General features: G+C 38.7%; 1 protein-coding gene across 1 annotated transcript; it reads left to right on the plus strand.

Annotated features, from left to right (window-relative positions):
• Window positions 1–27,506, plus strand: LOC113044226 (neurexophilin-1-like). Its single transcript, XM_026204007.1, has 3 exons — window positions 1–928; window positions 22,332–23,362; window positions 26,672–27,506. Exons 1-2 carry the CDS (start codon window positions 875–877, stop codon window positions 23,127–23,129), a joined length of 852 nt encoding a protein of 283 aa, XP_026059792.1. The 5' UTR covers window positions 1–874; the 3' UTR covers window positions 23,130–23,362; window positions 26,672–27,506.
• Window positions 27,507–27,557: the final 51 nt, after the last annotated feature.

Here is a 27,557-nt window from a genome sequence, read left to right on the forward strand (position 1 = left end):
ATTATCGTTCTGAACGGACTTGCAATTTTACCATATCGAGTTAACTCGAACAATAGCTTCATTTGAGACGAAAGTTGGCACATTTTATATATTTTAGTTGCTGGTGCCACTAACCTGCACTCATTACGCAGCATTAGTTGCGTCATTAGTCACAATACTGGCGCGCAACAAAACGACGCAAATGGCTTAAGGGAAACGAGCAACAAAGCTTGTTGATATTATAGTTAATACAAAGCCACCAGAAGAGAAAACAAAGAAAAGGGACTGAAAGAGACTCAGTTTGCACACCTGCTTTCCAACTACCACGCTCGCGCATGCGCCTAAACACACACACAGAGAGAGAGAGAGAGAGAGAGAGAGAGAGAGAGAGAGAGAGAGAGAGAGTATGGGAAAGTGAGGGAAAGAGTGCAAAAGGAAGATTGGGGGCTCTGAGGATGGAGAGAGAAAGAGAGAGGGGGGTTTAAAACGTCAGCGCGTGTAGGAGCCCTGCTGCCAGTTTGCATGTACTGATATGTGCGACCCTCGAGGAGTTTGTGCACTGGTCAGGCTCGCGCACTGGGATCCTAACTGTCACCAGCACATAAAAGCGCGGCTAACGGTGATGATTCCCCTCACACAGCAACACGAATCGGAGCTAAGTGTACGCAGATGGCAGCGAAGAAGTATCCTGTCAGTTTCCAGACACCTTTGGATGTGACACTCTCCAAGTAGCGGAGTTTACCGTGACAAACAGCAGGTGGGATTCCACTCAGAGGAGAGCTCGTGCTTGACTTTATGTTGGACATGGGACCGGGTCTCGACTGTTTTGGATACGGTACCAGAGGAACCGCGTCTTCTTGAACGGAGAGCTGTCGACAGACAGGACATCGACGAGATGCGCTCCGACCACGGCTTCATTCTGCTGCTCCTCAACGGGACAGCTTGCTTGGTGAGCGGCTAGGGGGGTGATTTGAGGTCTAAGAGGTGATATTAAGTTTAAGCATTGCGTTTACTTAACCGAACGGGGTCTCTGTCAACGGTTGAGTTGTGCGCTTCAAGTGGCCGTCACTTGCGCGTCAAGGGGTGACCGTTAACGTCTTCCCGCCGTGCGCTCGCGCTTCACACTTGAGGGCGAGAGTTTAGGGCGCGAGCTCTGGATGGTTCCGCGCGCTCGAGCGTTTATTGATTGTCTCTTGAACGCCACGGTTCGCTTCGCGCGCAAGGGGTCCCATGCCTATTCTGTGTATTTTGTGTGAGTGTGTGATGGAAAGAGAGGGGAAAATGATCGATACAGTGAGAAAAAAAAAAAAAAAAAATTCAGAGGAGTCACGATCCTAATTTTTCAAGGGGGCACCAGTGAAAGGTAGATGGACCAGGACAAACAGACAGAGAGAGAGAGAGACTCTAATCCGAACACACAATGTAACAATGTTAAAACTTGTAGAAAACATTTTAACAGTATCACATGAGGTAGTGCTGATAGTTATTTTTACAGCACAGCTCTGAGTGTTATGTTGCTATTGTACACTAGTTTTAATACAAGTAACTCATATCATGAAACTTGAGTTTCAGAACAAAAGACCATAAGAAGTTAAGCTTCTATCACTAAGCAAATCACACATTGAAAGATGGCATGGAAGAGTGTGTGTGTTGTAGACACTCCACTGGTTTTCCATTCTGTGACTTCAAACGATGATGGAACGAGGAGGAAAATAAACACTCTGGAAAATTGCTCTTATAAGAACTTAAATCCGCACCACTCACATATTCTAGTCCGCAAAGACACAACCACAGACAAGTGGTGTGACAATCTGATATAAGCCTGAAGTTAAAAAGAGTAAAATAATTATATAATTGTTCAGAGTGCAAGGAGACAAAAGTTAATATGCTCAACCTATAACCTACAATTTTAAATAAGTCAAAGCAAAAGAGAAAACGTTTACATTTCTAGAAATAAGATTTTACAGTCGTATTATAAATTAACAGAATTTATTTTTGAGGGAGATGTGACTCGATTTAACAATAGGAAAATCGATTAAATAACAACAATAACTATAATGAATATGTCCTCTGTGTTTAAGAGTCAGTTTTTATCTTGGCACACTGTACAAAGCCTTACACTGCCTTTGGTGTACTGATTTTAATGGGTAAAGTATGCCAGGGTATCCTTAGTTTAACTTTAGAGCAAAGGTTTGTATACGGCTGCCTGTTTTTTATGCACCTGCTGAGGGTGTTATAGCAGTCTACATTTAATCCCCCTCTAGCAGTCTCCGTGTTACAATTATCTGCTGTGTAGCTGGAATAATTCATGACTTCTTCTTTGACACGCTTTAATCCTCTTTTATTCTACAGGGATACAAAATGCTGTCATTAATGTGGCAAACAAAGAGAAGCATATCGGAGTTTGAAATCTAAACAACAAGCATTGCTTTATTTGCTGTTTAATTATGCCACATACTGGAACTTTCAGTAGGATGTTGCATTAGTACAAACCCCGCTTCCTGCTGTAAAGCCTCCCATTTGGCTACTATCATTTGTCCATTTGAAAGGGGGCGGACACCTAATAACCATGAGAAATCTTCCCTAGATTAATTACAAAACACCTACTTGTAATTTACTGAGAAGGGGCTGCCAGGAAATTTAATAAGGTCACATTCCCTTCAGTCTGTAAGTCTTAAATTTGGATTTGATGGGGGGTCAGTCCTGAGAGAAATACACAGCATACATACCAGGGCATCACCAATCTTCTGGGCTTGACAAATTTTAATAAAGATTAAACACAATCTTAAAGAAATGTATCCAAATGAAAGTGATATATATATATATATTACTTTCTATCTATTTCTAAGTTAAATGAAAAAATACAGCCAAGAAAAGAAACAGGCTGAAAAGAGCAGACTCATAAAATTACAGGTGAAGGTTATAAGAAATTTGATTACAATACCATACACAGTCTGCTTTGTGTGGCTTGCAGAATGCTGTCTCTGCATACTTTCAGATATATAACCATTCTTTGAATCAGGAAATCACTAATAATGTAATTATCCAATTTAGCTTATGGCATTAGGTCATTTATCTGCCACGTTACTTAAACCTTAGGGAGAGTCAGACGCAAGAAAATGGCTTACGCATTCACACACCTCAATTGGGCATCGTGGGAAATTCATTTGCTGTGTGACAGTGATAAATTATAGAGCAATCCATGAATTATCCCATATTAAACACTATTATGCCACTATTATTAATAGACATGTAGAGCAGATTAATAATCAACCTTAATTTTCATCAGCTTTGTTGAAACTAAGGGCCTTAAATAAAGCCTTCCAGCCTTTGAGCTTTCATTAAATCTATGGCCTGTGCCATGAGATGACTGAATTTAGCATCTAAGAAAACCCACTGATCAACCGATGTTTATGAGGTTAGAAACATCCAAATCCTGGTCGCATACATATTGCAGAGTTATATTCAGATAGGGAGTATTTTTTTCTGAAGCTGAATGTAAACTGAGCAGATCTGTACCGCACACGTCAGTTCGCACAATATAAAACAATTAGTAACCCCGATATAAACAATACAAAATATTAGCCATATAAAATGTTAACAATATACAACACAACTATATACACTATGCAATAATTTAATATAAAATAAAAAAGTACATGCATACAATATGCAATGGCCATCTTTTTCACCTTCTTTCTCTTCTGATTTGTGATTATTTAAGTATTTCTCCACAGAACAATGTAATTGCAGTTAAGAGCTTATTGCAGGCATTTACCACGTTAAACGTGCTTATGCTAGTGATATTGGCTCAGCATCATTCTCATTAAATTAATACAGTTACAAGATGTGATTTTTCAGAGCAGGCTGTACACAGTCATGATGGAAAATACACACCGTTAAAATCAGACAACTCCAGTCCATCTGTCTGGGCGTGTGCAGTAAACTTTGTTTCTGGCATAAACAGAAATGAAACAATAGTAATAATAATAATAATAATAATAATAATAAAACAGACAATTTAGTTAAAAAAAAACATACCTTTCTTTAACTGCATGTGATCAATATTGATGAAAATTGTTTGTGCTTTTAGACGCACTGAGTTTAGAGAGATGTTTCTGATTGGACAGTCATTCTTCTTAAACTAAATCACAAAAAATCCAGAATAAAATAGACCCGAAGCCATTCGGGATTCGAATATGACTATGTCACTTTAACATTATTGCTTGATTTTAAGCTCTTAAAAAATCTTGTTTTCGTGCCATTAATGGACAAATATTCTATGACTCACGTGTTCAACTACTCCCCTCGTCTGTCCCTCACGGTCTGCTGCCTTGTCTGGTCAGATTTACAGTACAAGTAAACTCTGAAACTCTCCCCTAGAATGACCCACAGTTCATCTTGAGACAGTAAAAGGGCATGTTACAATAATGTTTTATTCATATAGTGCTTTTCAGGAGCTCAAAACGCTTTAAAGATCAAAACATAAACACAACAAGGAGTGCAAACTCCAGGACCCTGAGAGGAAACACCCGATGACTTGGCGTCCTCCACATAGCCCGAAGGAGTGCAGAGCAGACCCCAAATGGCAATTGGGAAAACCCGACAATGCAGTTCACCATGCCACAAAACACTCCCGCCAGGAACGCAGGCACTCCAGTTGCAGCACCTAAACCACAAACACTGCCAGGTAGGCAGGCCCACGGGTTCAGGCAGGCCGGATTAAATACTGTAACAAAGCATCATAGAAGGGCACACCACCTCTGCGCACGAGAATCAGACAAATTAATTGTCCAGTTGAAGTCCAAGTCCATTTATAATGTTTAAAAACTGTGGTCTACCTGTGTCCCAGATGTTAAACACTGAGAATTTGATTCATTAGCACAGACTGGCTGTCCCCTGGAGGAGCCCATGTATTGTACTGTAGGTTTCCCATCCGCCTCCTTCCCAGAAATGGGCATCATTGACATTGCAGGATTTCCACATTGAAGTTAAGCTGGAGAACAGCACAGGACAGCTAAAATAGCACAGCTTTAATGCATAGATTATTAGTTCCTACTCTTAACATCCAATTATATCTCAGTTAAATGCTATTATATAAACATTGAAGCACTGCTTAATTGAAACTAACTGCATTACACTAAGCATAAAAGGAAAGAAGTGGATTCTGCAGTGTTTTTTCTTCATTGTAATTAGGGCTATGACCTGAGCCAGAAAAACATAACACAGACAATGCATTGCAAGAGCATGTGCCCTTGGATTACTATTGTTAAAAAAAAAAAAACTCAGTACTCAAGGGGGCGACAGAGTTACCTTTGTCATGTCTTGTCTGTGACATTAAATCAGATGTATTGTTATTCAGGCAGACAGTCATATCAGGACAGTAGATGACCTGACATAGCATCTGTCTATAGAAACAGGTCCTTTATGGTAACGCCTGATTTACGGCCAATGCAACAAAGCTGAGAAGCAACATGTACTTGTATTGTATTATGAATATTACTGTTTTGAAATTCATTGATACCTGCTAATTTTTGTGGGAAGAAGCGTCTGCGTTTATGTACTCAGATATGTTTCTGGCCTAAAAGAGAACCATCTACTTGAAATAGCTAGCATTGTAAAATCACTGACATCACCATCATTTACAGTTCACAATTTCTATCTGATGTGTTTCCTCATAGATAAACAAAACCAGACAGAAATATCAGTTTATGACAGGTAGAGTAAGACAACAAAAGTGTCAGCACACATACAAATATTCATAAATTCAATAACACTACATAATGTTCTTTACATTAACATTGGTTTGTGAATTATGAATTTTACTTATAAAATTAGTTAAATTATATATTTAAATTAAATGTTAATTTATACCATTTTGTTCATTGTTGATATTAGTTAAAAATTTGGTAACTAGAATTAATGTACAACTTTTAATATTAAAAATATATTTTACATGCACAAAATGACCATTAACTAAGATTAATAAACGCTGTAAAAGCATTGTGTGTTCAACTACATGAACTTGACACAGTTTATAAAATAAGTCTTTATAAAACACCTACAAATTATGCTTTAAGGTTTACCTACATTGTGGATTTTAATTAATACACAAAACAATCAGTTTTCATCTAAAAGAAATGAGCTGATTGGAAAGCAGGACAGATTTATTTGTGTCGGAGGAGGTTTTACACTTCGAATAGTTTCCCCAATCAGAAACAGACCTGTAGAGAGGGGCAAAGATGAGTTTCTTCATGGACGCAGTGCTACATCCAGTTTATTTGAAGCATGGACATCTGTCTCCATCTGTGAGAGTAGACAGTACTAGCAGAGCATTGCAGTGACCTCATCAGGGTGTGACAAAGGCATCTGCTGACATCATTAGGGTGTGACATAGGCATCTGCTGGTAAAGCCTGCAAAGGCTGGATGAAAACGGTTATCGTTTTCCTATTGTACCCTATTGTAGTTTTAATTCTTGAAATCTAAAATCCTTAATTACTAAGTGAGCTGTCAATTCAAGAATTAGCTCAGAGGCTTCTAAGAAAGACTTTTTGAAAATATCAAGATTAGTATGGGGCTTTTCATTAGCTGATGTCTAGACAGCAATGTACGCTGTATACTGATGGCTGAATTAATTGCAAGAAAAGATGTACACAAAATTACTCAGTTTAAACTTTTATTTATTTCCCAACAGTGATGCGCAGGTCAATGTATTAAAAAACCCGCACCTGACCGACGTTTTCAACTAACCCGCCCACAACTCGGACCGGAAAAAAAAAAAAAAAAAAAAAAAATATATATATATATACCCGCTTCCTGACCCGCATTTTTTAAAAGTAGTAAATGCTCATCGTAGCGTCATTGGGCCATGTCAAAGCCAGCACTTTGGTCATCATCATTGATTATTTCTGCAAATGCCTCTCACACTTTGCTCTTTCTATTTGTGTATTTGCGGAGCTTCCACTCCCCAGTCTTCAGCCGCCTCGTTCTTTACCTGCAGACTGACCTGTTTCACACATACTCCGTCTGCAGTCCGTGTGCGTTGTGTATTATTTTACGCACCTGTGTTAAAGGATAGGAGTGTTCACACTGCATGCGGTTGCGGTCCGTCAGTGTGTTCCAGGAGCAGTGCAGCAATCGTGTATGTACCGAGTCTATTTTTGCTGTGCTGCTTGAGCAGCTTACAAACCTAGAAGTCAAATGCATGAATAATATGTTGTTGTTTTATTGAGTTTAAAATAATATCTATGATTATGAAAGATTGTTACTGTTCTGTGATAAAAGAGTCACAATGCTGAAAATTAATATATATATATATATATATATATATATATATAGATATATATATTTTATTTATTTATTTTTTTTTTCATGATTTTAAATCTAAATAATGAGCAAATGTTGTGTTTGTGAACTAAACATCCGCGGATCAGTAGCGGAGTTCAAACGCGTCCTGTGTGAAAGCACAATGAGTCTGTGCTGCTTCTAAACCACAAACACGTAACACACACACGGACTGCATACGCACTGCAGACGGAGTATGTGTGAAACAGGCTTTGAGATCTTGTGCGTCATCTTCTAGCCAGTTATTCAGCCAATAAAGCATAGGCCTACAAAATTGTGTCTAGTACTATATAAACTACAGAGGTTTAATTGGCATCTTTATTTCAAACGACCCGATCGATTGTGAACCCGAATATCATAAAAAATGTTTTTGAATGACTCGTAACCGTGGGGTGACCGCAGGCACCCGCTCATTTTGGATCAACCCGCGCATCACTGTTTCCCAATCAGAAATAGCTTAAAACGCTTTCAGTAGGATATTGAACAAACGTACTGTAGCGGGGGAAAAACTTTCAATTCAGCCTTGATTTTTGCTATTAGATGAGGAGAACATGAAAGTGGTGGGTGTTCCTGAGGCTTTCCTTAATGATGTAAAACACTGGTGTAACAGCACTAAAATTATCCAGTTCACTATACTTTTCCTTTGAAATGGAATCACTCAAAGAGTGATCCCTCAATACCAGACATGACGTTTTCTATTAGAGAATTTATCAGAGGAGTCAGTTCAGCAATTTCATTCCACACCCTGCTTTTTCTCCTGCTCTCTGTGTCTCTCTCTCCCTTTCTGATTCTCATTGCTTTCCATGAATGATCCTAACAAGTGCAAATGGGGTCATGAGATCTAAATGGCCTGTTAGAGCCTGTCCTATAGTGCTATGGAGAATCCCATTAATTTGGGCATCAGCTGTGCTCTCAGCCGTGCAGGAAGGGAAAGAGAACAGATGTAGTTTAGGATGGTGTTTGTGTCTATGACATAGAATCAAACCTCTCCCATTAGACTGTCTTGCACCGCTGCCACACATAGCCTTGTTGGATCATACAGTGTCCCTCTTTATCCCCCAGCCTTCACCTCTCTTAACTTACAGGGAAGTCGCTAAAAAAATTCAAAGGGCCTGGGACAAAATATTTGTAGGTACAATGAACAGTGCCTCTCAACTGGCTTTGCTTCAGGAATCAGACAGAACAGACCCAACAATGTGCATAATTAACATAACAGACTAAATATGACAATTTATACATCATTTTTACAGTTTCGATTGTTTTCATGCTCTCAGCAGATGATAACGAGTAGCTCAAAATATACACATTTAGTTTAAACAATATATTTTTTATTTATGGTTTTTATGTTTACACAAATATATAATATATAGAAACAAATATGTAGAAAGTGTTTTTCCCTCCCTTTTAAATGTTAATTATAAATTACCATTCAAAAGTTTTTTGAAGGGCATTTCTTCTGCTCACCAAGACTGTATTCATTTGATCAAATATAACAGTAAAAACAGTAATACTGTGAAAGGTTATTGCAATTTAAAATAAGGGCTTTCTGTTTGAATAGATTTTAAAATGTGTGATGGCGAAGCTGAAATTTCAACATCATTACTCCAGTCTTCAGTGTCACCTGATCCTTCAGAAATCATTGTAATCTACCTATTTGTTGTTCAAGAAACAGTTATTATTATCACAGTTAAAATCAGTTATATTTGTTTATATATTATAAACATGACACATTTCATTAGGATTTTTTTAACTTGTACAGTACTGCAGGTTCCGTTTTGTATTTGTTTTGCTAAGTTCATGGTTACAAAACGACAATCCACCAACGGCCCCATAATCAAAGAAATGTTATGAACAATTATGTCTGTGCTAACACACCCTCTTTCTCAATTCCCAGCCCACCTCACTCCTCCCGAGCCCATATATACCGGCCTCACCTATCACAGACCAGATTGTGCTGATTTGCACCCATATGCAATTCTCTCTCTGTCAATACGGCATAATGCACAAATTTGATAGCCAATTCAGGTGCCGCCATTTCACTGTGAATACCGAATTAGCCCTCGCTCAACAAGCATCACTGAACTGAACCCATCCAAATCATTTCAGATGGTCAATTCAAGTGGGATGGCCCACTTGAGGAGAAGGGAGGAAGAGACTGATATTTGTCCAGTACCCGGGGCTGAGGTCGTGTGTGGGTGTTAGGTGCTGCTTATTGGGCTTTTGTGACCCTATTGAAGCCGGCATAAATAATTCAATAAGAGTCAAACGGTTTGTTTCTTGTGAAATTACCTTTCTCTCCCCTTTGTGTTCTCTTTCTCCCTTGCGCCTCTTGTCTTGGTGTGGAATAATTAGTTCTAAGGGCAGAGCCGTCTGCAGATTTTAATCATGTAACAGAAGGAGAAATCTCCCAGCGTGAGCAGATGAGGTCTGATGCAGAGAGTGAGAGAAATAAATGTGTCGGTGAACACTCAGGAATCTGAGTGGGATCTGGGGCCTTTAATTAAAAATTGATGTCATATTAGAGATGGAGATTTCAATCCAACAGCCTGAGGAAACACAGGAGTGCATGGCACTTATTGAGAGACAGCAAAAGAGATGGAGAGTGAGAGCGAGAGAGAGAGAGAGAGAGAGAGAGAGAGAGAGAGAGACGGAGAGTGAGAGTGAGAGAGAGAGAGAGAGAGAGAGAGAGAGAGGGAGGTAGCTTCCATCCTCTCCCTCAATTATATGGAGTGATTTAGAAAATGAAAATCTCATCTCATACATATTGTTTTCTGCATAATATTCAAACTTAATTTAACACTGAGGTTAACAGTGCAGTGTTTCCGCTGGGACATAACACTGTGTGTGTGTGTGTGTGTTCGTGTGTAGTACCTTGACACTCAGAGGATCAGAGGAGTTTTTTCATCCAAATCTTAGCACTAAATTAAAGACATATTGTCAGACTTATTGACATATACTTGTCAGTAACCTTGATTTATTTTCTACATTCCTCTTTGGAGATTTGTAAAAAGCATGAGCCTTACTTGTCAATATCTTTTTTTCTAAGATTCATATGCAGTGGCTGGTGTTACTTACTTTATCTGGTTGACAGAAATGCACTGGAATAGGGACCTGTATTAAAAAAAACAACAACACACTTAATAGTTATATTCAATAGAGGACATCTAGGAAAACACAACTTCCAGAAACGCTCACAGTTTGGCACAATATGACAAAATAGTATGACTTTACAATAAAATTAATATGTGTTACTTAATTTATCAATGCTAATTTTTATATACAGTAACACATTTGCTTTACTGTATGTTTAACAAACTTGAATGAATAAGTGTTGTAATTTTAAATACACTACCTTTCAAAAGTTTGCAGGTAAAGATACTAAAGTGTAGGACCACTAGGGGGCCGGGGGTTAGAAGACGACTGACTTTATAAAATGGAATTGCAACAAATTGAATTTCCATAATGTGATGCATTATTTAATTAAACAGAATTTTTTTAGGCTTCATTTCCACTTTGGACTATCAAAATAAATATCAGATTGTCCCAGGGTGATTAAATAAAAATGCAGGGTGAGCCTTGACTTGATCAATTAGGTGACTGGTTTGTGAAAAGAAAGCTATGAAATTACTGGTCAATATTATTCTTCACCAGCACTGGTTATATTAGGAGAAATATAACACACTCTGGTATAGTGTGCTCTGTAAGACAGACATTTCTACAATAAACCTCGATTCCATGTTGCCTCCTGAAAAAAAGTATATAACAAAAGTTGAATAGCTACTCCTTTATAGGACATTGGAACAAACAACCATATTCCTTGTTTCAGAACAAAATTTCAGTCAGTGGACACAGGCTCTTCCCTTCCGGAAGGTTTACATTAATTGCAGTGCCTGTTTCTTTAAAAGACTAGGCAAAAACATGCACCTCTTTCTCCAGTGCTATCAGTCTGAACCTCTGTAATAGTGTATCTGTCTGTTCTTCTGCGAGGGGAGATGTGATTCAAAGGGCCAGAGCTGGCTACACATTCTCACACACTATTATGGAATATATTTCAGCCCTCTGAGGCCATAAGGTTGCTGTTTTAAAAGGTTACCTCTGATAGGGGCTTATTTAAATCCAAATTGAAAAATTCATTTCAAAGACAACAATTTATGATATGCTCTGGGTTTTTTCCTCTCAAACAATCATTTCTCATAACAATATGAAAATAAGCATGCACATTTAATGAAAAACCGTTTGAAACTGTTTAACCAAAAAACAAATTTTAGTTAAGTTTTTTTCTGCAATTTACACACAATTTATTTTTTCATGGCTGATCTGATTTTTTTTTGTGTATTTTTTTATGACACCCTAATCTGTGACATACATTCAATAAGAGAGCTACAATAAACCCCATTACTCAATTGTAAAGTGATTCGGAAAAGCTGTTATTCAACCTTTTCAGACAAGAGCCCATTGAATACAGATCCTCATGGCACTGAGAACAGTAACAGATTCTCCTAAAGGATAAATCAGCAGAATCAGTGATATATTCCCAGATGCAGTCACTTGAGCTCTGCTGAGTAAAATGGTGCTGTCCTCTCTTTAATTGGCCTCAGTAGAGCACTGTAGCTGTCCCTTTAAGAGACTCAGGTAGAATGTTGTTCCAGTCTGTTTTTAATTGGCTGGGTAGAAACTGTGTATCTGTCGCTTTAAATGCCTGTTTATTGCCTCTGGAGCTGTCAGGCCCACACCGGTCATCTCCCTACTCTTCTGTAAACTGCTCGCATTGTTCTCTTTCTCCCAGCTCCCACTCTGTCTTCTACACTTGTCTGTCTCATTCTGGCTTTGAATGTCGTCTGCCTGCTCTCCGGATGCCTTCTTCATTATCGGAGATGCTGTACCTCCAGCTCATCCCACCTTCTCTCCACTTTTTATTTTCACTCCCTCTGGCTATGTTTGGAAAGCCGCACTATACTGTCTTTGCAGTATGTGCATAGTATACACATTTTTTGATGTGAAAACTGTGCAGTATAAATGTAGACTACACTACTGCAATTGCCTTACTTTTTCTGCACTATATTATTTTTGGTTGAACTTTTTTCAAATTTGCATTTATTGTACATTTATTTGTTTAATAGCTGCTTTTATCCAGAGTGACTTACAAATGGGAAATACAACAGAGAATCATCCACTTTTTATCAGAAGGACCTAGGAACTGAAAGCTAGAGGGGTAGGGGATCAAATTGAGCAAAGATATGTTCAATTTATATAAGTGACTGAAGATTTTTCCATTGTTACAAAAAGATTTCCATTTTTAAAAAAATTATAATGATTTTCACAAAAGTGATTTTTCGTGATTTTTCATTTCTCTTCATTATCAATGTATTCAACATTGATAATGAAGAGAAATGAACACCAAAATATCACCAAATATCCATTAAGCTTTGCCATCAGGAATAAAAAAATAATAATAACCTACAATAGATTGCCTCTGGAGCTGTAAATACATAACAGCTGTTTAAAATTGTAATGATATTTTAGAATATGACTATTTTTGCTGTTTTTAACCAATCACGTAATTACAGTATTTTATCAAATAAATGCAGCCTTGGTGAGCATAAGAGATTTATTTCAAAAGAGTAAAAAAAAAACTTACCAGGCACAATTTTTTAACTCTAGTGTACATACTGTAATGTGCAATACTTTTGTATACCAATTTCTTTATCATCTTTTTGGTTCTTCACTTCCTTCAACAACTCCTTCATCCCTGCATCCAAAGTATGAAACCATAAAAAAACATCTTCTCTTTTTGTCGCCTGGAGAAGCACCTAAGGCTTGTTGTAAATAACTCTAAATGAGTCACAATTACCACAATAACCCCCCACCCTCATTGCATCCATCCTGACTGACTCACACGATACACACCAGACGGCAAAAATACAACCCGTTTTCAGCCAACTGGCTCAGTTTTTTTATTATTCGTATTGTGCGTACCCTAAACGCCCCATAAAATTGCTTTACAATTACATTTTTCTTTCTAGATGTATTTTCTATTGAAACTGAAATTTGGAGTGGGACAAATAAAAATGCTCATTCTATTACAGTTATTTATGGCTAGTTATTTTTCGCTGTACCACATACAGTTGGTGACCTAACTGTTAATAGACATAGACTAATATAGATATAGCATTCCTGTAGCTCAAACAGCAGAGTATGAGGTTAAAAAATCATACTTTAAATGCAATTTAAGTTGTTATTTGTATACAAAAGTGTCTACCAAGTGCATATATGAAAAAAGTAAATGATTTGTGAAGTCTAATCTTTTCCTCTGTTTTGAAGTTACACATCACATCCTGCACTGTGCTTGGATTTGTTGCGTGTAATGAGATTCTGTGGTGTTACCTGTTCTGATCTAGCCTTGCACTTGTCAATATTATAGCAGATCTTTTCAAATCTCAAAGCCCACATGAGTTCACCTCCAAAGAAGCGCTTGTATTCACTCTCTACTTCTCTTCCCTCCCCTCCATGTTTCCTTATGCAACCTTTAGCACTATGACTCAGTTGCTAAGTTCCTTCTTTCATTCTTTTTTTCCTTCTTCTGATCAGCTATTCGCCATCTGCTGCCTAAAGCGGTGCTCTTTTCCTTTTTTGTTTTATCACCCTGCTAAATGATGTTTTTATTAACAAGATTCGGGAGGAGCGCGTCAGATACTTAGCCTAATCGACACAGGTGGACCATAATCAAGTAATCAATCCCACAGTATAAATATCGCTGACTTACCTCTATCCATTGACAGTTTATCAGCATCCCTCCTCCACCCCATCTCCTCACTTTGAGTTCACTTTATAAATAGATGGGAAAGGGGGGGTACTCTAGGTTCGGGCCATTCCCGAGCTCAGAGCCCTTCCCCGGACAGCACGCCAAACACGCATACCACACCTTAGCTAATTATATGTAAGCGTGAACTAGTGAATCATCCATTAGGTCTCCTTAAACACACAGACTGGCGAGGCTCTTATATTGCTAAAAGCACAAAAGAAACACTATGGTGTAGTTACAGAATGTACCAGCAGAGGTTAATTGAACCATGCTGACCATCCAAACCCGGAGCCCTTAATAAACACAGTTTCATTTACTCGCTTTAAGTGAGTTTCATTTATTCATTATAATCTTTTATCTTTTGCACGATCACTGCCTCTTCAGTACTTTTGCAATCTATACTATATTGACAACAGTAGTTGGACACACCTCTTAATAGGTTTGCGTAAAGAGCATGCTGACACTGGACTCTGGAGAAGTGGAAACCTGTTCTGTGGAGTGACAAATCATGCTTGTCTGTTTAGCAGTATAATTGAGTCTGGGTTTGGCATATACCTGGAGAACGTTACCTGTCTGAAAAAAAAAAGACAAATTGTGTAAAAAAAAAAAAAGACTAATTGTGTTTAAATGTATGTGCCATTAGTTCTTGTGCATAAGTTCTTAGAAAACAAGTTCTGCAGCTCAAGCCAACTATTATAGCAATATACTCATTAAAGTCCAAATTTACTTGGGATCCCGTAAGCAAGTCACTGGTGCATAAAGAACTCATACAAATTAATACTCTATGAATAAATGGGATTTACTGCGCTCAGCACAGTGTGCTTTTACCACACATTGTTGTTATATTAAAGTAGGGGTGGGCGATATAGCCTCAAAATTTTCATAATTTAATAAATTTTCATTTTTTTCATAAAAACACGGAACAATGTTTTATTTGTGATTGCAGCTGGCAGGCAGCAGCATGTATAAGTGCAAACAAAATGAAGGGTATGTTCAATCCTTTCCCAATGAGCTACTGTCATTGATGACAGACTACCTTATTTAAAGTGTAAATCTATTGTCATAAGGTGGCAGCAGCAGCTGTGTGTTCGACTTGAAGCAGACTGATCATTGTATAGGGCCGTAGCTGGGGTTTATGGGGCTCTGGTACAGGTTTTACCGGTGGTCCTGTTTGAAATTGTGTAACTAGCACAAATAAACAAATATAAAATTTAAACAACATTTACGTTTTTCCAAGTTTATAGGTGTCCAGGTACAGAAACTGAATAATCAATGTAAATAGCATTGCATAGTCTATACACATTCCATTTCTTTCGCAACTGTTTACTTTCACTCAAGACATAACTGACCGTTTTTTCCGGGTTACTTTCGAGGTGTCAATTTTGTATGTATTTGTCGTTTCAAGAGCAAGAAGAGACATTTTGGTGTTTAATGGCTGTAGCCGCAGCTCTCTGCATGAACACTATACGCACCGAAAAACGCGCGGGTGCTGAATTAAGTTTTTCATGTCTTGTTGTGGTTGTATGTTTAAACTGGCGAAGTATATTCGTTTATTCAGGCATGTGATGAAGCGAAGAAGAGCTCAGTTTGGTGTTTGCGCGGCGCTCTGTATGCACAACAAACTCGGGGCACAAACTCTCTGTTGAGTTTTTCCGTGTCTGCTGTTTGAATTCTTAATTCTTGAATTTTGTTTTGAACATTTAAATTGGCAAAGCTTAAAACGTGCAATTGATAAGCTTTCGTGATGGCGCCAGGCCGTCTTTTTGCACTGGCCTGAGGCAGTCGGCGGAAGTCATTGGCCAACTCCCCTCTCTCCACGCTGCTTTACTAAATATAAGCTCCTCGCCTATTTGTGAAGGTAAGAGTGTGCTCAAATATACTCTAGAACCCCCCTCGCGATACTTTGTTTTCATTCACAACAAAGCGATGCTTCAAGTCGAACACACTATTGAGTTTGTGGTGTTTTTGTTGTGCACGCTAGGGAACGTATATCCACCATACGTCATTGCATTGCTATAACATTGATATCATGATATTAATCTTTTTTTTTATCATTTACAAATCTATAACGGTATTATCATGAGCGGTATGATATAATTTAAAGATGTCTTGTCTTTCCCTGCCTTTGTTTTTCACATCTAGTATTTTTTTCTTTCTCGACCCACCATAATCCACATGAAAGTCGAGTGTAGGATTAGAGAGCTGGACAGTCTAGACAGCCGTTACACTTTCAGTCCTGTGTATGCTACCAACGCCTCCAGCTGCAGTCTTCCCCTCTCATGAGTGTTTCATTTGGCAAAAAACATACTGTGTTATTCTATCCGCAGTGTTTAGAATGTCTCAGCTGCCATGCACCATTAACTTTAAATGGTACAAGGAAAGGAATGAAGTTAAAACCACATCAAGTCTGCAGGGAGAGGATATAGTTGATGTAGTTACAAATCTTATTAATGAAAGACAGAGGAACATCCCTGTTAAGAGGTGCAGAAGACTGGATAAATCATGTCATTAATTTCACATGGAGGGCAAAGAAGTTATAAAATCCAATTCATCTCATTCAGAGATGCTTTCCTTCGGTTACTTGATATACAGTATAGTGTGGATAATAATATCCTGTCAATTCCCTTCAGTCCCCTCCATGTTATTTATTTACGGTTGGAAATTTGTCAACAGAGCCCTAGAAATAAAGTTTCCGTAACCAAAAATGAAAAAGGAAGTCTCTGTTTAAGACCCAGGAAGCACTTTTTACACCTGTCTCTTCACTAAACAGTTGCACCACTTTTTTTGTGAAGTATTAACCACACAATCTTATCTTTGTTTTTGTTTTTTTGCGTTAAATTTTTTCTGCTCGAGCATGTGTACTAATCTAATCTTCTAAACTTGGCATTGTGTACAGCAAATACAGTAAGTTTGAGAATAAGTAAATTTAGCAGTGCTCAAAAGTGCTATTATTAGCAAAGTTACAGCTTTTAAAACAAGGAAAGTGTATGACGTGATAAGTAATTAATTGTTCCTATTAAACTTAACAAACATTTTTTGACATTTCTAAAATCTTAACTTTTCTTTCTTATTCAGCTTTCCACTTGCTCTTGATGAGGTCAAGGCTTGCAAGCCTGTTGGAGAAAACTTGCCATAAATCTATATTTGAAGTCAACTATTTCCCAACATATGGGGAGTAAATGACATACACATAGAAAGAGAGAGAGAGAGAGAGAGACAGAGATCAGGTTATAGGAACAAGGGGTAATGGTACGTTTGGTCCTCCTCACCCTTCCTCTCTTGAACCCGCCTCACATTCATCCTCTCTTCTGTGAGGAAAAAAGATAGAGAAAAAAATGAGAGTGAAGTCTGAATAGATTAAAATCAATATGTCTACCTGCTTTTGATTTTTGTTCTTTATTAATCTGGGGCCGAGATGCTTCTCCAGGGAGATATGGGAGAAATGGGATTCACTTGCTGGGCCTACTGTGTGCCGTTTTTTTATGGTGGTTTTAGAAGAACAAGTGAAAAAAGAAAAGAAAAAAAGCACAGAAAAAGAAAAGGATTCATAGAGATGAAGAACTGGGACTGACTGATTAATTGCTTTTACTGGACATTATGGAATTACTTCTGCCTTCTGGAAGAAAGTGACAACACTTGACTGATCAGAATAGTGTATCCAGACTAGAGTGTTTACTCCTCAGAGGATGATGGGATGGAGAACAAAGCTTTTAGTTGGTGAAAACAACATTGCGTCATTCAGCACAGGGATACAGCAAAGAGCATGTGTGACTGTGTGTGTGTGTGTGTGTGTGTGTGTATGTGAGCCATTTATAAGCAGTAGTTGTTTTTAACCCAATATTAGATATAAAAAGAAATGAGTGTTTTTAAGAAATTCTTACAAACAGATCTGAAATTAACTGAAGGCTGCCAAATAGACTGTAACATAGACTCATCACACTGTAGTCACACATATGGCATTCAATCAATACCATAAACCCTTAATTCAGACTGACAGTAACTGTACAGTTAGCTGGTCATTAAAATAAATTAAAATTAAAACAAAATAAACACTGACAGTGTAATTGGGAGGTGCTAAAATAAATTGAAAATAAATAAGATAGACTCTTTCGTAAAGTTTTGGTAGAATTTGACAAACTTTTAGTCCATTCTGTATGTGCACTAAATAGATAGGCTTGTCGAGACAGGTATTTATAAGCAGAATAATGCATTTTAATATTTATACTCCCAATTAGCCAGCATGACATTCATGCAGGACCCACTCTGCATAGCTGCTGAGCAGATTAGCAGATCTGCAACGGAGCTAATGTAGAATTATTCAGTCTGAAAAGGCGTTGTATGCTCGTCAAGGACAGTTATTAATCCACGCATTCTTTTATAGAGGCACAAAGAAGTCCACACAAGATCCAAGCAAAGTGACTGAGAGCCCAGAGCAAAACGAGCACGGCTACGGAAGACTGAATTAGCCAGAGCATGTTGCGCTAATCCGCACTGTATAAAATCTGCCTTACCAAGATTGGAGATAGGCACTTAGAGTAAAGTAAAATGAGTATCAGGCATGAGTAAGCCTGATTAAGCCAGAATAAGCCTGCATAAGACGAGATGAGATGGCCGTGAAGCATCAGAGGGGGCTAAAAGATCAGGGTTTAGACAGGACAGCATGCATTATGGAGGAGAGAGATTCTTAAGCTCAGTGGATCAGGCCTGTCCTGACAGTGAGAACAGACTCATATACACACACACACACACAACATACACTTACACACTGTCTGAATATACATGTTTATATAGTCTGGCAGCGATCTCTCTCTCTCATACACACACACATACACACACACACACACACTTACACACTGTCTGAATATACATGGTTATATAGTCTGGCAGGGATATCTCTCTCTCACACACACACACACACACACACACACACAAAGAATCCTCAAAAACTGACTATGACTGCATACATTTACTTTGAGGGTGGACTGGCATATATTCTGGTTGGAATATAAATCCAACATGCTGAGAGATAAAGACAGGTTTCAAATAAGGTATCTTAACGCACTACCTTATTCTTTTCTTTCTTTACTTCTATGGAAGTCGTGGCCTAATGGTTAGAGAGTTGGACTCCCAATTGAAGGGTTGTGGGTTCTAGTCTCGGGCCGGACGGAATTGTAGGTGGGGGGAGTGCATGTACAGTTCTCTCTCCACCTTCAATACCACGACTAAGGTGCCCTTGAGCAAGGCATCGAACCCCCAACTGCTCCCCGGGCGCCGCAGCATAAATGGCTGCCCACTGCTCCGGGTGTGTGCTCACAGTGTGTGTGTGTGTGTGTTCACTGCTCTGTGTGTGTGCATTTCGGATGGGTTAAATGCAGAGCACAAATTCTGAGTATGGGTCACCATACTTGGCTGAATGTCACTTCACTTCACTTCACTGATTTTCCTTTTCACACTCTACACTTAAAAAACCAACATACCACATATCTACATATAAAAGGAAAATCACACATCTCTTTAATATATCTTTAATATCTCAATTGTGTTTAGTAAACAACAAGAATAACTGGGGGACATAATAGTAATAACATATTAGTCCTGAGAAAAACACACCAGTAATTTCTCTAGGGATCTCAACAATGTCTCAAACTGTGCTCAGTTTCGCTAAAAGAATGCAATTGAAATGAACATTTCACATCAAAGTTTTACCAAACCAGGTATGCTACCCACAACAGTTTTACAGCTCTACACTCTCTCACTATATATCAATGTTCTCATTCATGCCTATGTCTTGTGAGCAATGATAGATCAATGTGGATTATTATTAATATTAACAATATACATATATACACTCACCTAAAGGATTATTAGGAACACCATACTAATACTGTGTTTGACCCCCTTTGGCTTTCAGTCTTTAGAAATGTTGGCTCATATTGATAGGATAGCATCCTGCAGTTGATGGAGATTTGTGGGATGCACATCCAGGGCACAAAGCTCCCGTTCCACCACATCCCAAAGATGCTCTATTGGGTTGAGATCTGGTGACTGTGGGGGCCATTTTAGTACAGTGAACTCATTGTCATGTTCAAGAAACCAATTTGAAATGATCGAGCTTTGTGACGTGGTGCATTATCCTGCTGGAAGTAGCCATCAGAGGATGGGTACATGGTGGTCATAAAGGGATAGACATGGTCAGAAACAATGCTCAGGTAGGCCGTGGAAATTAAACAATGCCCAAAAAGTGTGCCAAGAAAACATCCTCCACACCATTACAGGAAAAGTTTACAGACGTTTTTGTAACCCTAACCCTGATAACTAAAAGGCAACACAATGCAATGTGTAATTCAAAATAGAAGTAAACGTGAATTTCTTATGGATTTTTGCAGTATGACCTGATGGAACCGTAAACAACACTTCACACAAATTACGTAACTTTTTTTAAAAACATAAATTCTAATTTAGTCTTTTGGCACTTAACTTTTTTCAATACAAAAAAAATAAAAAGCATGTAAAGCAAGTAATGGCAGTAAAATAGATGAATAATTTTTCAGCAACTGAAACTCACCATCTAAACAAATTGCTTTGCTAAAATGAATCAAACTTGTCAACATCATAAAACAAATTCACCTTAGAGAATCCAAAAGAAATAAAATAAAAATGGCTTACTAAATCTGTGTCCTCTCTTTAAACCTACCTCAGGTTCAGAGACACTTCACACTCCAGAGGCAAGTCTCTGTTATATCAAGTTATATTTTTATTTCCTGGAACAGATGGAGGTGAAGACGAAAGGTCACATGACTTAAGGTTATGTGAGATGGCATCAGTTGACTAGGACACCATTGAAAGTGGGAATTAATTTTCTTGGTTGTGGTCCATGCCACCACAACACGCAAGGTCTCTGCAATCCATAAACCAGGAAGTGAGTTCTGTCTCTGGCGAAGTCAGAGAGCTTCTGTACCGCATAAGACTGTTTCCTAGAATTGAATGTGTCTTTTGGGGGAGTTTCAGCTTTGAACCTGACAGTGCGGATACAATGCAGCTCAGGCCCATGGCTCAGAGAAACAGACCAAACAGAATTTAGAGCTCATCAGATAATAAACAATACATCAAAGCATTGTTCTCTGACACTCTGCAACACACACACACACACACACACACACAAACCAAACCTGTGAAGAGTCACATCCAACAGTTTGATCCAAGGTATAAGAGCTCTTGTTGGATCATCTGTGTATGAGGTGTTTCAAATATATCATTACCATTTAGTAATTACCAGTTACACCTACTCTGGGGCTCTTTGCCCATCCATGAGCCCACGTAGAGAGGCATCTCATCCACCTCCACAGCTCTCTATATATACTGTACAAACAATGAGACAAACACACACTATATCATCTAACAACATACTACATGCTTTCTGCACTACCTCCATTCAACTCCAGAGCTCTTCCTCTCTCTATTGTATGTTTTCTGTATGTTTATGTCTAGTAGGTCCTTAATAAATAAACTGTTAAAATACATTAAAATTCATTTATTAGTGCTAATTTGAATACAAGATTTATGTGTTTCTTGATAATGAAGGAGTTCAAATCTCACAATCTCTCTCACTCTCACTTAGTTAAATTAGCTCTGGGAGTCCTAGAGATCTCATGTAAAAGATAGATAAGACATAAAGGGATCAAATAATTTCCATGCAATATCTAGAGCAATATCATAAACCAATGAATGTAGAGTACCGGTCAGACCATGGAGATTCATTCCTGTTGACGGCAGTCTAATGTGGCCTGGACAATTTAGTGAGGTGTCAATGATGCTTCGCCATGGATGAATGTTGATTCAAGTGCTGAGGATGTATCGCTGTTCTCTTTGCTATTCCTCAAACACATTTTTCTAAATTTTCTCTACAATTTTATTCAATCAATTCAGCTTGAACCAGTCAACAGAAAACAAGGCAGAGGCTGAACATCATGACAACATCAAAGTTATGCAGAAATGAAGTCTAAAACCTAAGCCTATATTTAAATGGAAACACTCTTCTTTTGCTGCTATGCAAACACCAGTATTTCCTTTAGGAAATGCAAATCTAGATCCTATTCAAATTCCTGTCTGTGTAACCTCCTCTCTCTTTAAATGTCACATTTTTCATCTTCTCTATTATACTTTCAGTCACCGGCTCACTCTTGCTCCTGTTTTTCTATCCTCCAGTTGGCTCTAGGACAGGAAGATACCCACTCGTTATCTTCTTCCTTCTCCTCATCTACGTCTAAGTCCTCCTCCTCAGCAGACTCCTCAAAAACTCTGGGGGTTCTGGGATCTCAGGGCTCGATTTCACCCCTGAGTCGCTGGGTGATGCACAGCCGCAACCGTGCTGCCAACACTTCCACAATGGAGCTCCCCTATCGATCGCCGGAGCCCTTTTCCAAACAGGAATTTTGGGAAATGCTAGGCAGCGATCTCCTGAAATCTGACACGGATGCATCAGGGAACCCGCGTGTCAAGCGGCACCCACCGATCGTCAAAACTGGCAAATTTAAGAAAATGTTTGGCTGGGGTGACTTCTACTCCAACATCAAAACGGTGCGCCTCAACCTGCTTATCACGGGTAAGATAGTGGATCACGGGAATGGCACCTTCAGCGTCTACTTCCGTCACAATTCCACCGGTCAGGGGAACATCTCAGTGAGCCTGGTACCTCCAGTGAAGGCAGTGGAGTTTGACTTGGAGCGCCAGAGTGTGGTCTATCCTAAAGACTCAAAGATCTTCAACTGCCGCGTTGACTACGAGAAGGTGGACCGTAGCAAACGCACATCGCTCTGCAACTATGACCCCTCCAAGACCTGCTTCCAGGAGCAGACACAGAGCCACGTGTCCTGGATCTGCTCCAAACCCTTTAAGGTCATTTGTATCTACATTTCCTTCTACAGCACAGACTACCGTCTGGTGCAGAAAGTCTGTCCAGACTATAATTACCACAATGAGTTGCCCTACCTGCCCTCAGGCTAGAGCTTTGTGGAGCAATTGACTGGGGCAAGGAGGATTGGTTGGGGGAGGGGGGGGGTTGGTATACAAAGGAACAGATATATAATGGATGTGAAGATGAATGCGAAATGCTGATTTAGGAGGTTTTTTTTGAAGGATGCAGAAGTCCTTAACTAAAGACTCTTCAGAAACTTATCATTGAGCTGATATGGAACACCCCCCTCATGACCTGAACATCAAAGTTGGTTCTCTAAAAGGTGAATGTACAGTATTCGATGTGCTGCAGTTGATGTCTGGAAGAACCTCTTAAGCAACCTGGCAAATGTGACCTGCAAAAACATAATTATGCAAAACCAAATGGTCAGGCCCAGGTGCTCAGGGTGGGAGTGTTGGCTACATCAGTCTGAGTACCTGATTGGCTGTGCTTATCAGTGGCCAGTGTTATGGTCTTCTAATTAACACATTGGAACAAGAAAATATGGTGGTCACCACAGGCTGTTATGCAGAGGTGGAAGAGCTTGCTGATTTGGTGTACACTCTTAAAAAATAATGGTAATTTTTTTTAAGCACCTGTGGTTCTATGGCATCAGTGGTTCTTTAATATCCAATGAACGTTTCCATTGCACTGGTTCTTTAGAGTGGAAAAGGGTTCTTTAAATTATTAAAGAAAAAAGAACAAATCACTTGAAGGTTCTTTGATGAACCAAAAACTGTTGATCTATGGCATTGCTACAAATCCCCTTTTGAACCTTTACTTTTAAGAGTGTAGCTTGTTTTTCCAAAAACAAATAGCTAACACACTAAATTAAAGCAGCATGCCTCGATGACACTTTTTTTCACCTTTGTATATTACGCACAAAAAAAGAAAAAGGATGACACAAAAAAGCCAGTGCTGTAAATGCAAAATGCAAAAGTCTAAGAGCAAAATTACCAGATTTCACAAAAAGATAAAAGCCTTCCGTCCATAATATAAATGAGAAAGAATTTAAACAGGACAGAAAGCACTTTAATTAAAAGTACAGCTCCAAAAAAGAGATGTTGAGTCTGCATTGAGCCCAATCTCTCTATTGTTCTGACTGTTAGGGAAGAGCAGAAAAGATGTTTTGTTTGGTCAGGATTCCTGACTTTGTGCTGTGATAACTGTTCTGCTGAATGCACAATTGCTTCATCCTTGTTTGAACATTCCCTAACAGTCAGCTGGTTTATCATTGAGAAAAAAGAAAAATACAATTGTTAATTTTGCATAATTTACTCATACTACACTGGGAAAGCTTGCATAACATTCTGAGATTTACCTGGCTAATAACTTCTCTGGATGTAAAATTACCACATTAGATGAACAGCATTCAACCTGACCTTCACTGAAGACACTGTTTATTGATAATTATTGTGAAGGGAAATCAGTAATATAAAATTCAAGTGGATTTAGATCAAACATGGGCAAACCTTTTATGTTACCAGCCAAATCAAGACCGAGTTCAGAGGAGAAATGACGGAAGAGCAAAGACAGAGAGGAAGGATGGAATGTAAAAGACAGCAGTGGGAGTTATGACGTCTGCAGTGATGAGCAGGTGAACAAGACAGAGTGAAGAGGAGAATGAATGAGGATATGGGGCCTTGGCCTGGGAACAAACGGATGAGAAAGGGAAGAATGAGTACAGGGGAGAGGAAGAGGAGAGAATCATAGAAAAGACTGAAAAACAAACTCAGGATGCTAAATAGAGTAACATAAAAGCACAATAGGGAACATCAAAGTGTCGACTCACTGAGAGAGTTCGGTGCGGGGGGGGGGGGGGGGATTGTTTATGAACCCACAAAGGTAAGGTAAAAAAAATAAATCTTTGTCTGAAGTTAAATTCAGTATAGTGAATATCCCTGTGGGTTTCCACGTAATTTAGAGAGAAATATCATGCTGGATAGATGAGTTTATCCATGTTTTCATCTCCTTCTGACCTGAAATATATTGTTTTACATGCAGGCAAAGCTGCACAATACCTTGACAATATCCTGTGTACCACTGTCATTGTGTGTAGGGTCCTTACTCTAATAACAAGGGCAAAATTACCCGACAGTATCACCAGCAGGTCATCTGGAAACTTGGAGCATCATATATAAGCTGGTTTCCATCTCTTGGTAAAACAGCAATAAATAAAAATAAAACAGTTACATGTATGATGATGAAAAGTCATTATCACCATTCAGCTTAGTAGATGATTTGATTTTACATCACTTATATCTGACTATAATTCTTACAGTCTGACTCAGAGTTTGTATCCTGTAATCACTAAAGAAGGTAGAAGAAGAGTCACCTGTGACTGCCCTAACAGGTCTGTGTCTGATCTGTGTAACTGAACGTTTGATCCACACTTTGATGCTCTGATCTGTCTCTGTTGCTTCCTAAACCGTTTAGAAATGTTTGGCCAGACTGGACATATCAAATTTGCCTCAGTCTAATTCTCAGCCAGACACATGAAAATGAAAGCCCTCTGTCAGTGCTCCAGGCTTTGCTCAGTTCAGCATGTCCCGTCTGCCCTGCTGGTGAACTGAGTGCTGGGGCTCACAGCTCTCTGCTCTCTTCTCCCTCAGGTGCTGGTCTGGACTGAGCTTCCTAATCTCCTGCAGCTTAACTACACTACTGCCTGCACACAAGTGCACACACACGCATAATGGTGTAATTGCTCAACTTGCAGGAATCTTTCATTCTTTTTTAATGGTTCCATTTTGTTCGTATTCTTTCAGTCGTTCAACAGTGTAACTCATTTTCCTTCATTCTTTCCTTTGATAATTCTCTTTTTTTATTTTTGTTTGTCTGTTCAGTTTCATTTAATCCATTGTTTCTCATTCATTAGTTCATTATTTCAGTCATGTTACTTGTTGGCTTTTAACGTTTATTCTTCCTCTCTCTTTTGTTTGTTCATTCACTTTCTTTTGCATTCGTTCATTATCTTTTCATTTGTTCACTTAAATTAGTTTTTTTCCCTTCAAATAAATTTTTCTATCATTTGATCTTCCTTCATTTTTCTCTTTCCTTCTTTCACTTTCTTCAGTTCAACCTTCCTTCCTTCTCTCCCTCTTTCTATTTAAAATATAAAGAAAATTTCTTTTTTTGCTCAATCTTTATATATTTTTTTGTTTACTTCCTGTTGCAGTTTCTTCTGAGCTAACATTTTGTTCTTTTTTCTCTGTGTCATTCTTCTTCCTTCATTCCTTCCATTTTTCAATTTCCTTCATTCACTCTTGCTTCTTTCTCTTTTTCCCGTTCACATTGTCTCTCTTTCTCTCTCTCTCTCTCTCTCTTTCTGTCTGATCCTCAAGTAACATCTTCAGCAAACCCCTAGTGGTTCCCTTCACTCTTCTCATGGTCGCAGGATGTTTTGGAGCCCTCCTCTATACTGCTCTCACACTTAGCTAACAACATAACATTAAGTGTTCCTGTGGTGATTTCATACAAGAGTTTGCTGACTATTGTGCGTCTATATTAAACCACTGAACATTAGCACAAGAGGGCTGCACTAAACTGTACAGTTTGGAAATCAATTCTAATTTGCTTCTATAATTGCTTTCAGGTATAATTGGTAGCACTTTGAATGCTACTTACCCACAAAGCTGGCTGCAAATCTGTCAATACCCACACACAACACAGTCCCCTACAGGAACAGATACCATTATATCCTGGGAAAATGTCTCCAAAACAACTCAGAATCTCCCTCTGACTGCAGAAGAGGGAAAAGGAGACTACACTGTCACGCACTGCTGGGCGTTGCCAAGGCAAGGATAAAAGTTGAAGTGGAAGAACTCTTCAGTTGTCATAGCGACAGGATCTTTGGCTGGCCTGTCGGGTTTGGATGGAGCATCGGACACCTGGTCAATCCGGAGAACCAGAACTGAGCTAGCAGCCTCTGTAAGCAACAAATTGTATAATGAAATGCAGTACAACATACTGAACAGACATATACTGCACATAAATATATAAATAAATGAATATTTATAAATATACATATGAAATATTTATATATATGAATACAGATGTATACAATAATCCAACTCCCTGGAACTGGATGAAGCTGTATTTCATGTCAGACATACAGTGGACTTTTCTCTGGTTCATTTGAGGTTTACAGTTTATTTCTATATTTTTACATTGTTTATTTTACGTGCGTGTCATGTTGATATAGTGTATGGATGACAATGGTGGCATTTATTGTGGTTTTCTGACATCTGACAAAAAAAAAAAAAGAAAGAGAAAAAGAATAAATTAGAAGGAAAGCACTGAGTTTGGCTCCCGAGCTCAGAGTGCTAAAGTGACTGTCGTCTCAGGTCTCGTCTTGTTTTGACTGCTGATTGACAAAGGGGATGTCATGCGCATGACTTGTATTCAGTGCCTATGGCAAGAAGCGGGGAAAACAGGAGGCAACAGTCCACAGGGACATGGAAAAAGAGATGGAATGAGAG

This window comes from Carassius auratus, chromosome 3, assembly GCF_003368295.1.
Source record: "Carassius auratus strain Wakin chromosome 3, ASM336829v1, whole genome shotgun sequence".
Taxonomy (NCBI): domain Eukaryota; kingdom Metazoa; phylum Chordata; class Actinopteri; order Cypriniformes; family Cyprinidae; genus Carassius; species Carassius auratus.

Excerpts from the sequence above, each read along its gene's own strand:
- LOC113044226 (XM_026204007.1), top strand. The coding sequence starts at position 875 with ATGCGCTCCGACCACGGCTTCATTCTGCTGCTCCTCAACGGGACAGCT. Across the intron at positions 929-22,331 it reads TCAACGGGACAGCTTGCTTG|TTGGCTCTAGGACAGGAAGA; the intron begins GTGAGCGGCTAG and ends TCTATCCTCCAG.